We start from the raw sequence: 11990 nt of genomic DNA, 5'->3' as shown, positions 1-11990 counted from the left end.
CATTTTTCGAGCATAACAAGTCCAAAAATTATGAAAATTTACAGGTTATCTCAAAATAATATATGTAACAACATATCCAAAAACCAACTTAAAATTCGAAGTATAGCTAATTTTAGACCAAAAATGACCTTTTTACTCATAAAATCATATTTAAATGCCATTATTGTAAAATATGAACAATAAAATCCGTAAAATTAACCAAAATATCCTAAAACATTTTAGGACCAGAAATATTAACATGCATGGATTAATTTTGTGATATATCATAATAACACAAATTTTATAAGTTTTATTTGTTATTCTTATAACTCGGAAAAACTTTTAACCGATTTGCATGCAAACAACCGTGGCTCTTGATACCGATTGAAGGAAATGTAGATTCATATACATACTAACATACTCTTATATGTCAAAATTAATTTGTCATAAAATTAAATGTGGATTTTATGCATGCAAACAATATAATAAAAGAGAAGAAATCATATCCTTACATTGAAATTTCGGTTCAAATGGGCACAAAAGAAATCTCCTTTTCTTTTGTTCTTGAGCTTTCCAAATGGAAGAACAAGGATTCAAGTGTAGAATCCCTCTCAAAAGCATATACCCAAGGAATACATCTTAATAAACCAATACTATTTAGATCTAGTAATAATAATGGTTTTACAATAAAATTGATACAATATAAATTGTATTTTCACTCTTGAAATTTCGGTCAAGAGGTGGTGTTTTTGTGAGATTTTATTTCTCTAGAATTATCATAAATTGTAGAGAGTTTTCAAGGATTTTCTTACACTAGGAAAAATAAGATGGGAGGAATGAATGATGTAAAAGAGAAGAGCTTTCCTCTCTTTCTTGTTGGTAGCCGAAAAAGGGGCATTGGGTAGTATGCCCAATGCCTTTTGTTTTTGCTCTTCACAAGAGACTAGGCATGCAAGCCTACTACCTAGTGTCATGATTGTGTTTTTATTTAAAAATAAATAACACAATATTTACTAAACACACACCCATATTTCGGTTTTAAGTATAAAATGGAGAATCCATTTTATTTTGTCATTTGTCAAATTTGTCACATGTAACATGTTACATGACATGTTACGATGCAATGTATTTTTATCATATTAAAAATCAACATACTCATAAAATATGTCATTTACAAAATCGACTAGTAATTCGTAATTACTTGTACCAAAATATTTCACCAATTTATAAATCGTATTTATAATAATTCATTCAAATTTAATTGTTTCTTTAAAAAATAATTTCATCCGAGTAATGATACAATTCGATTACTCAGACCGTATCTCATTTAATTACATTTCAGTTTGATACGTAAATTATACTCACAAAATCATCCGTCAATTTTAAGCAATTTAATTAACTCGTATCGGTATACGATTAATTAAATAATCAATTAAGAGTATTTCCCTATAGGTATGACCTAAGGGGATCAACTGATCACCACCGTCGCACGACAGTAATGTCAAACTCTAGTCAGCCAATCATTACCGATATGTGTGGACCAGTTGACTTGTAAAATATTACATCCCACATGTATTCTTAAAATGAGATTTAATAATGATATTTAAATCATGTGATCGCACTATTGTTGAGGACACATTTCCCAACAAATTTTTATAAGTGACATATTCTATTAATATGTTGATTTTTAATTGTTAAAAATACATTTTATATATAAGATGTCATGTAATGTGTCACATGTGACATATTGACAAAATCACAAATAAAATGGACTCATCCATTTTATGTGTGTATACCGAAATGGAGGGTGTAAGGATAAAATTGTGTTGATTTTTTATAAGTGGAAAACATAATTATGAAACCTACACCTAGCCTTGCATGCCTATATTCTTGGTTAGAGAATCAAGCCCATGCATAGGGCACCCTCCCCACACCCACCGGTTTTGCCCTCTAAAGAGAGCCAAATGGGTTCTTTCATTATTATTCATTCAATTCTTATTTCTAGTGTAAGAAACAAAAACTCTCTACACATCTTATGAAATTAGAGAGATAAAAAACTCCAAAAATTCCTTCCTCTATTTTACCGAAATAATAGAGTACAAAATAAATATTTTGGGTCAACTTTTAGTAAGATTATTATTATTCTAGATCTAATAATATTAATCTATTAAGGGGTTATCTTAGGTATTCATCTTTGGGAGAGATTCTATCTTTGTATCTTTGTTCATCCATATAAGGAAAGCTCAAGAACAAGTAAGAAGGAGATCTTACTTGTGCCCTTTGATCCGAAATTTTATAGTAACGAAAACGATTTCTTCTCTATATTTATTTATGTTTGCATGCATAAGATCTAAATTTATTTTTATGACAAAATTTAATTGTAACATATATGAATATGTTGTATAATGAGATATAGATTTCTAACATTTTGCTGCTTCAAAGTATCCTGACCTGCATAACATGGAAAATGAATAGGAGGTTGATTCTGATCTGGCTAAGAGTGGGAGTGCTGGTACTGTTTCTAAGGAGAAGCAGTAATTTGATTTCTTTAGTTGATATTTGGCTCATCCAGGGGGGATGTCCCTAGGAGAACAATTTTTATTTTCTTTTTCTATCTTTGTCCAGGTCAGGGAGATTATCCTCGGCCTTTATGAATATTTTGGCGCCTTTGCCCCAAGGGTAAGGGCTTTATTGATATGGGCATGGTGGCCTTTTTTGGCTGATTTTGCATTTTTGCTTGAGCCTGTGAGTTTTTCTTTTTTCCATCCTGATGGTCCTATCGAAATTTGTGTTTGGTTAACCTGCAAAGCATTTTTTGATTTATCCTGTCATTTGAACCGTCGTGAGTAATTCAACCAAGTATAGTTTTTTGCTATAATGGTTGAAGAGGTGGGAAAACCGGCCTGTTAGGAGGGCTTATGTCCCCTGCCTAGTAGGAGGGCTTGGTATTCGGCCTGTCAGGAGGGCATTTAGACTAAGTGGTTGGGAGAAAACACCCTTGCACCTGTCTTGCTGCGTCCAGCCGGTTGTAATCCGTGGCAGTAAACCTAGTTAGGTCAGGCAATTATTTCATGCCTGATTGGTCCTGACATTTACTGTGTCTAGTGGTGGCTACCAACTCGTCAGGCACAGTTAAGTGCAAAGTTTTGTTTCAGAGATATATATTAGAGTAGCCCTCAATCCTGAATATTTATGCATATAATCATTTATCATGTATAATTGTTCAGGATTCAAGAAGTGAATAAATGGGTTAGTTGAATACATAGATATGAGTTGCATACAAGGCATGTAAAACACGTAGTTTTTCAGGTAGCACATCAGGTTGAGTAGTGATTGAGTTTATACCTGATTGTAGCCTGATCTGATCTTTACATATGGAATAATTTTAAATGGGTTACATTCCAGGATCTTGGGATCATTTCTCCTTCTAATGTTTGGAGCCTGTATGCTCCTTGTCCAATAATTGAATCAATTAGGTAAGAGCCTTCCCATGTGGGGGCCAGCTTGCCTGCTGATTTTTCTTTTTTATTTGGAAAAACTATGCGTAAAACGAGGTCTCCTTCTTTAAAGACTCTGATTTTGACGTTTTTGTTGTAAGTCCTGGCAACTGGTTGTTGGTATGACGCCATTCGAATCTTGGCAGCGTCTCTTAGCTCTTCTGTTAGAACCAGGTTATCTTGCATCAGGTCTCTATTTGCCCCAACATTATTCAGGCTGTACCTTGATGTTGGTACTCGTACTTCTGCAGGAATGACAGCTTCACAGCCGTACACCAGAGAGTAAGGTGTTTGGCCTGTTGATGTCTTTGGAGTTGTTCTGTCTTCCCATAGTAATAATAGAAGTTCTTCAGCTCATCTGCCTCGTCTTCTTTTTAGCTTCTTTTTTAGGCAGCTTATGACTACCTTATTGCTTGATTCAGCCTGACCATTAGCTTTTGGATATCCAGGGGTTGATGTTACCAGGTTGATATTCCATTCCTAGCAAAATGCTTGGGTCTTTTTCCCCACAAATTGGGTTCCATTATCGCATACTATTTCTGATGGAACTCCATATCTGCAAATGATGTTTGTCCTGATGAAGGATATTACTTCTTTTTCAGTTACTTGCCTGAAAGAGTCAGCCTCGATCCATTTGGAGAAGTAATCAGTCATAGCCAACCTGAATACTTTTTGTCCTGGTGCTACAGGTAGTTTTCCCACAATATCCATGCCCCACTTTATGAATGGCCAGGGTGTAGAAATTGAGTGGAAGAGTTCAGATGGCTGATGTATGATTGGTTCATGAATTTGGCAGGCTTCGCATTTTGAAGAGTATTCCAGGCAGTCAGCCCTCAATGTAGGCCAGTAGTAGCCTGTCCTGAGAACTTTGCTTGCCAGGCTATTTCCTCCTTTGTGGTTGCCACAGTGTCCATCGTGTATTTCTTGAAGTACTAGTTTGGCTTCGTCAGGCTCCAAGCATCTCAGGTAGGGTCCAGCCTGCGATCTCTTGAATAAAGTGTTATTCCTCGGAGAAAGCAATCATAATAGGGTTTAGTCCAAGAGTTATTATCCTGATTGACAGGATTTACTTGTTCTGGCTTGCTGATGGCTGGCTCTAATAAATGAACAATTGGTATTTTGTCGAAAACTGTAGGGGTAAAATTTGAACCTAGGCTGGCCAAAGCATCAGTCTGGGTGTTCAGGTCTCTTGATATATGATCTATATCAAATAGAGCAAATTTAGCGGTAAGGTTTTTTGCATATTCTAAATATGAAATCATTTTCACATCCTTAGCCGTATAAATTCCCTTTATTTGATTAGCACTTAGAAGTGAATCAGTTTTTAACTTTAGGTTTTGAACACCGAGGTCTAGACATACCTTGAAGCCTGCTATTAGAGCTTCATATTCTGCTTCATTGTTTGTAGCTTTGAATTCATAGCTTATAGCATGCGCTATCATATCTCCCTGTGGTGATTTAAGCACTAATCCTAACCCTGTCCCCCTGGCGTTGGATGCCCCATCTATAAACAGGGTCCATTCTTGGTCTGGGGTTCTATTTTCTAGTTGGTTGACCTCTTTTTTCAGGTCAAGTTCCAGGTTAGGGCTAAAGTCAGCCACAAAGTCTGCTAGGGCGTGCGATTTAATCTCTGCCCTGGGTTCAAAGGAGATATCGTACGTGCTAATTTGCACTGACCATTTGGCCATCCTGCCTGATAGTTCAGGCTTACGTAGGACATATTTTATGGGTAAGTCAGTCCTGACTATAATGGGGTGGCTTTCAAAATAAGGTCGCAGTTTAGTACATGACATAATCAAAGCTAAAACATATTTTTCAAGCAATCCATACCTCATCTCAGCATCTAGCAGGCTTTTACTTACATAGTAGACCGGATGTTGCTAGCCATCCTGTTCTTTTACTAGGACTGCGCTGACCGCTGTGTCAGTAACGGATAAGTATACTGACAGGGGTTCTCCCTTTTCTGGTTTAGCAAGTAAGGGTGGAGATGATAGATAAGATTTCAAGTCTTGAAAGGATGTCTCATGTTCATCCGTCCATTGAAACTGTTTATTCTTTCTGAGGAGTTTGTAAAATGTTTTGCATCTCTCAGAGGATCTCGATATGAAACGGTTCAGGGCAACTACCCGGCCTGTCAATTTTTGGATATCCTTGACAGATTTGTGTGACTGCAATTCCAGGATAGCTTTTATCTGTTCAGGGCTGGCTTCTATGCCTCTCTTTGTGACCATGTATCCAAGGAATTTGCCTGCCGAGACTCCAAAGTGGCATTTTCCAGGGTTGAGCTTCATGTTGTATCTCTCCAATATTTCGAATGCTATTTCCAGATGCTTCACGTGATCCTCTGCATTTTTAGATTTTACCACCATGTCGTTTATGTATACTTCCATAATATCACCTATTTGGTCTTTAAACATCATGTTGACCAGGCGCTGGTACATTGCCCCTGCATGCTTCAGGCCGAAAGGCATTGCAGTGTAACAGTATATGCCTCAGTTTGTAATTAATACAGTACTCTCCTGGTCAGCGGGGTGCATCTTTATTTGATTGAATCCACTGGAAGCGTCCATGAATGTCAGCATTTCATGGCCTGGTGTGGCATCTACCATGGCATCAATATGTGGTAAAGGAAATGGATCTTTGGGACAAGCTTTGTTCAGGTCAGTGTAGTCACACAGATTCTCCACTTTCCATTCTTTTTCTGCACAACAACCACGTTAGCCAGCCACTCAGGGTATATTACTTCCCTAATCTTTCCCATATCCAAGAGTTTCTCTACTTCCTCGTTAATTATGGTATTTCTTTCAGCTACAAATTTCCGCCTTTTCTGTTGCACAGGCTTAAAAGATGGGTCAACATTGAGTTTATGTGTAATTATATCAGCGCTAATTCCAGTCATATCAAAATGTGACCAAGCAAACCAAGATGATTTATTTTTAAGGAACTTTACCAGTTCAGGCCTGCCACTATCTGAGGCGTCGGATCCTACTAAAATGATCGGTCCGTTTCGTGTTCACAAATAAATAGATGTGGTCGTTGGGTCACGTCCGAATCAAAACACAATTTATAGCTTCACAAACAACTCTACAATTAGTAAAGAGGCAAGTAAAGGTCGGATCCCAAGGGACGGGAATTGAGATGAGATTTCTATTGAAACTAGTGGTGTCTTAGGGGTGTCACAAATTGGGTTGATGTAGAAGGTCACTAACTAAAATAGCAAAACAAATAAACAAGCAAGATGAATTGAAAGAGTTGTAAACAATTGATAAAAAGCACTAGGGTATCATGGGATCATAGGGGAATCATGGGAATTGATCATACAAACATGTTCTCAAATTATAAGCAAGCAATTATTGTTGTGATGGATTGAGTTGGGTTATATCTTACAATCCTAGGAAAGTTTGGGTCCCGGAGCCGAATCGATTAGATTATACAACACCTACAAGTCGACTTAATCTTCCCTACTCAACAACATGCATGGTCTAATGAGACTCGAGTTGGTTTATGTCTTACAAGTCTCATTGAAAAGATAGGTGATGGGTAAAAAATGCAAGGATTCATAGGCTCGCATTTCATCAAACATAACATGTGCATGAGTTGAGATCAAAACAAGCAAGCAAATAAACCATGAAAGCATATTAATTTAAGCATGAATCATTCCCCATGTTGGTTTCCCCTAATCACCCATTAACCCTAGCTAAGAGACTACTCACTCATTATCATGTTGATCATGCTAGCAAGGTTGTCAATCATACCAACAAAATGAAACATGATGAATAAATGAAAGTAATTAACAATAATTAAAAAGGGATTAAGAGAATTATACCTACTAATGATTCCAATAATAAAGCAAAGATAAAAGAAGTACTTGATGCTTGATTGAGAGGTTGTCAATCTCCCAATAATAACCCAAATAATCTTCAATTACCCAAAATAAAGGATGAACAAAAGAGAGATTAAGGAAATAAAACTTGTATTAGAACTTGATTAATTGTTGATTACAAAACTAAAGAGAGATTTGATTGTTATTAATTACTCTAATTATTGATAAGAAGAACATGCTCTTCTAATTAGACTAATGGGGTATTTATAGTGGAAATTAGGGGGATGCATTAGGGTTAACTAAGGGCTCAACTAGTAATTACACTTTTTAGATTGAGCAGGGAGGAGCCGGTATTTTACGAAGGAAGGGCTTCTTTCTTTGTAGCTTGGAGAAGAGGAAATTGCGCTGTAGAGGAATCCGAGCGGTTTTGTGTCGGGACGGGCGGATTCTGGCGGTTGAACACGGGCGGCTTTGAAGGAATCCGGGCGGATTGTGGTGGCTGAACCCGAGCGTCTTCTGGTGAAACCGCACAGATTGTGCAGGTGGAGGACGGCCGGATTGTAGACAATCTGCACGGATTGTGCCTCAGCAAGATTTGTTCTTCTTTTCTTCCCTTTTCTTCATAAATTCCTTGGGGATTTCCTTGGGGACTCAAGGATCCTTTCTCAACATTGCTCATCTACTATCATATATACAAAGGCCTTCTAATCTTGTCTCTCCTTGATGCTTGGTCATTGGATTCGATCAATTTAGTCTCGTTTTCCCATGAAAATGCAAGATTCTTACTCCTTTCCTACCAAGGGATCAAAATCTCAAAGAATATGCAAAACAAAGAAATAAAGATAATAAATGACCCAAATATGCACTAAAAAGCATGGGAACAAGGCTAATTCGGGGGCTAAATATGTGCTAATTATGGTCACATCATAAAACATACCTGTCAGGGCACTCAGGGTCCCGAATTACTTGATCTGTTTCCATTCTGGGAGGTGCTACATAAGTGCTCCTGACAGGGTACTGTAATTTCTATGCAAGGGACTTACCTGCCTTGGAATTCTTCAAAGCTGTTGTGTAGCATTCCTGGGCTATTTTGTGATCCTCTTTGACTGTGGCTATGCCTCTTTCTGTTGGTATCTTGATACACTGGTGATAGGTTGATGGTACGGCTTTGACATTATGAATCCAGAGTCTACCCAAGATCGCATTGTAAGATGATAGGCAATCAAAGACTCCAAATTTCTCATAAGATGAGACTCCTTCAACGTAAGTTGGGAGGTGGATTTCTCCTAGAGTGCTCCTGGTTTCGCCACTGAATCCTACTAGGGCACTGGATTTTTTGGTGATTTGGTCCTCGTTGATCTTCATGGCTTTCAGCATGTCAAGCATGATCAGGTTACTGAGCTGCCTCCGTCTACCAGGATCCTTCTCTCTGTGGTGGTTCCAATCTGCATAGAAATTACCAGGCCATCATGATGAACATTAGGAATACCTACCAGGCCACAATCATTGAAAGTGATTGTTGGGATATGGTCTGGTTTGCAGGGTGAGATAGTCATTGGCGTCCTGGCTATCTTTTTTGCTGCTGAACTGGTCAGGCCGCAGATTTCTGATCCACCGGATATGAATTTTACTTCTTATATTGGAGGTGGTGGAGGTAGGCTGCGATCCTGCTTGTGCTCCTGATCCTCTTTGCCCTGGTTCGCATTCCTGCCTTTCGTCTTGATCAGGTCTTTTAAGTATCCGGATTTCAACAGATAAGCCACTTCTTTCCTCAGGATGAAATAGTCATCCGTCGTGTGCCCAATGTCCAGGTGGAATTCGCACCATTTGGAATTGTCCCTTCTGGGGTTGGGATTTTCCGACTTCCTGGGCCATCTGACTGCTGATCCCATGTTGTCAAGTCTCTGGATTAATCCTGTAATATCAACATTGAAGTTATGTTCAGAAATAGGTGGATAGACTTTAACCTTACCTTGATGCTCATGAGCCAGGTTAACTTCTGATTGATCTGGCCTGGAATATGGAGTAGGCCTATAGTTGTTTCCTTTATTGCTCTTCCTACTGCTCCTTTCGTAATCCTTTGGTCCACTGGGTGATCCAAGTTTATAACTTTTATCTTCTTCTAGCCTGATAAAGGCAAGAGTCTTGGCATGGACGTTCTCGAAGGTATGGCAGGGATATTTAGTGAGCTCGCTGTACAAGTCACTATATGGTAGTAACCCCTGCCTGAATGCCTCCACTGTTGTTCCAACGTCACATCTAGGAATGGATACCTTCTCCTTGTTGAATCTTGCAAGGAATGTCCTGAGAGTTTCATCAGGCTTCTGTGTGATTCGTTAAAGGTCACTGGATCGTTTCTCCGACTCCCTGCTACTCGCAAACTGCTGGTTAAAATTGTTGATCAGGTTGGCGAGGGAATGGATGCTCCCAGTTGGCAGGTTGATGTACCGTTGCAGAGCAGGGCCAGTCAGGGTCGTTCCAAATCCCTTACACATGCAAACTTGTCTAAATTCGCTGGGGATAGATGCAGCCAACATTTTTTGTTTATAGAGAGCCACGTGATTTTGCGGATCCGTGGTTCCATCATAGACCCTCATGCATGGGACCACAAACTTCTTTGGTAAATCTACTTTTGCTATTTCGTCTATGAAAGGCGAATCAGCATAACTGTTAGGAGCAGCTTCTTCCATGCTGGCAGGTACTCCAGGTATCTTCTCAAATTTTTCATTGAGTTTCTTGATCTCCTGAACCACTGCCATCATAATGGTTGCTGCAGATTCATCAGGTTTTTCATTGTCATTCTTTGGTTCATCGTCATCATCAACGTTAATGAATTTAGAACCACTTGGGCTCCCAAAACTGGAGAAATTGATGTTTTTGATGATTGATGCAAATGGGGTTCCTGGCTGGAATCTAGAGCCTGCTCCTTGAGTTTTCTCTAATTTTGTTTCAGAGTTGACTCAGATTCTCTTAGTTGCAGGATTTCTGCTTCAGTTTGGGCTACTTTTTCTTTCAAGCTTTCCAACTCAGCGATTTGCTAGAGAGCTGCATTCAATTGTTCCTCAATGGTAGGCTGGGCCATTTTTGTAGGATTTTTGAGTTTTTGTAAGATGAGAAAAAAGGATTTAAAGAGCTAGATTCCCCACGGTGGGCGCCAATTGTTTTGTGTGGATTTTGCGCAAGCCGAAATCAGGTCAGGGTAGATTTGAGTAGGGTTAACTAGCTCTATATGGTCCGTTAGTCAGGTCGTCAGGGTCAAATATAGGGCTATAAATATAATAAAAATAACAACAATAAAACAAAGAGTTTTGTACGTGGAAAACTCTTGAATGGGAAACAACCACGGGCACCAAGCCAGGAGAGAATTTCACAATGTAATTGGGAGAGTAAAAGTATGATAATGACAATATTTGTAGTATTTCTCTAAGTATTGTATGCGTAGAAGTATGCTTTGTCTTGTGATGATGATCTCCAAAATGTTTCCCAAATGTTCCTTATATAAGCTTTAGCTGAACGGCTGCCTAATGCTGGAATTAATGCGAATTATTCTCCTTAATTGTCCGTAATAATTGACAATATTATTCCCTTAATTGCTGCATTTACTGCGAGATCTTCCCATTCAATGCTGCGTGTATATTCCTTTTTATAACGTGAATTCTTCGTCTGATATCGTCATGATATGCGTTGTCCTTTCCATGGCCTGGTGCCTATCTTCATGTGTCCTGATAGCCTGACGTCTTGACAGCCTGATAGTCAGGTTAAGATGAGATACTGATCAGGGAGGTCTGCGGATTTCCAGGCCTAACAGGAGGTAACCCCAGTATCTCATCTGGAAAAACGTCACCAAACTCCCCAACCACTGGTATATTAGATGCTGATGGCTCCTCTACTCGCATATTCCTCACATGACAAAGGATTAAAGGACACTTCTTTCTCAAACATGACTTTAAAGTCATTACCGCGATCAACTTCATCTTAGGTTTTACCACAAACCCCCTATGTGACACTTTGACTCCCTTAGGCCCTTTTAAAGATACTCTTTTTCCACAATCTCTCTTAGCCTCATACTTGCCCAACCAGCCCATCCCGACGATAACCTCAAACCCATCCATATGAAACTCTAACAGATTGACCGGTAAGTCTACTTGCCCCACAATGATGAACACCCCTCCATACAACTTAGAACATGACACTGACTCTCCCGAAGGTATAAAGACATTATCTTTTACCAGTTCATATTCTCCCAAACCCATAGCTAAGGCGTGACTCCTAGACATAAAAGAGTGGGTTGCCCCTGAATCAAACAGAACAAAAGATGGGATTTTATAATCAAGGAAAGTACCGGTAACAACATGAGCATCATTCTCAGCTTCCTTCTTGCCCATCATAAAAAGCTTCCCACTATTCTTCTAGCCTCCACCCTGAACCGTGGTTGCTGAAGTAGTAGGTTTGGATGCCGAACTCTGCGTCACATTGTTGTTCGGACACTGGTAGGACCCTCCATTATTGCGGTTGTAGCCGCCATTGTTGTTGTTTTTTCAACGATTACCTCACGACCGAGCTAGCCTATTACTAAAAAAGCTCTGACTTGGAGCATATGAAAAGTTTCGCTGGTATGTCCCTGGAAAACCCCCTCCTCCTTTTGCAGCGCTCGTACACTCATACCTCTTATGACCCATTCCACCGCAGTT

At 39.1% G+C, this 11990-nt stretch overlaps 1 protein-coding gene across 1 annotated transcript; it reads right to left on the bottom strand.

The window, feature by feature from the left end:
- Positions 1-11012: 11012 nt before the first annotated feature.
- Positions 11013-11684, bottom strand: LOC141653536 (uncharacterized). Its single transcript, XM_074461334.1, has 2 exons — positions 11106-11684; positions 11013-11045 (listed from the first exon to the last, which is right to left on the bottom strand). Exons 1-2 carry the CDS (start codon positions 11682-11684, stop codon positions 11013-11015), a joined length of 612 nt encoding a protein of 203 aa, XP_074317435.1.
- Between the last annotated feature and the right edge of the window lie 306 nt (positions 11685-11990).

Source organism: Silene latifolia, chromosome 1 (genome assembly GCF_048544455.1).
Source record: "Silene latifolia isolate original U9 population chromosome 1, ASM4854445v1, whole genome shotgun sequence".
In the NCBI taxonomy this organism is placed as follows: Eukaryota; Viridiplantae; Streptophyta; class Magnoliopsida; order Caryophyllales; family Caryophyllaceae; genus Silene; species Silene latifolia.
The sequence above is the reverse complement of the archived record's forward strand: the minus strand, read 5'-3'. Positions and strand labels throughout refer to the sequence as shown.

Bases quoted from the DNA above. Each gene is read 5' to 3' on its own strand.
- LOC141653536 (XM_074461334.1), bottom strand. From the start codon at position 11,684: ATGGGCAAGAAGGAAGCTGAGAATGATGCTCATGTTGTTACCGGTACT. The intron at 11,046-11,105 runs GTTAGGCCTGGA...CCTGACTATCAG, and splicing joins AGATACTGGGGTTACCTCCT to GCTGTCAAGACGTCAGGCTA.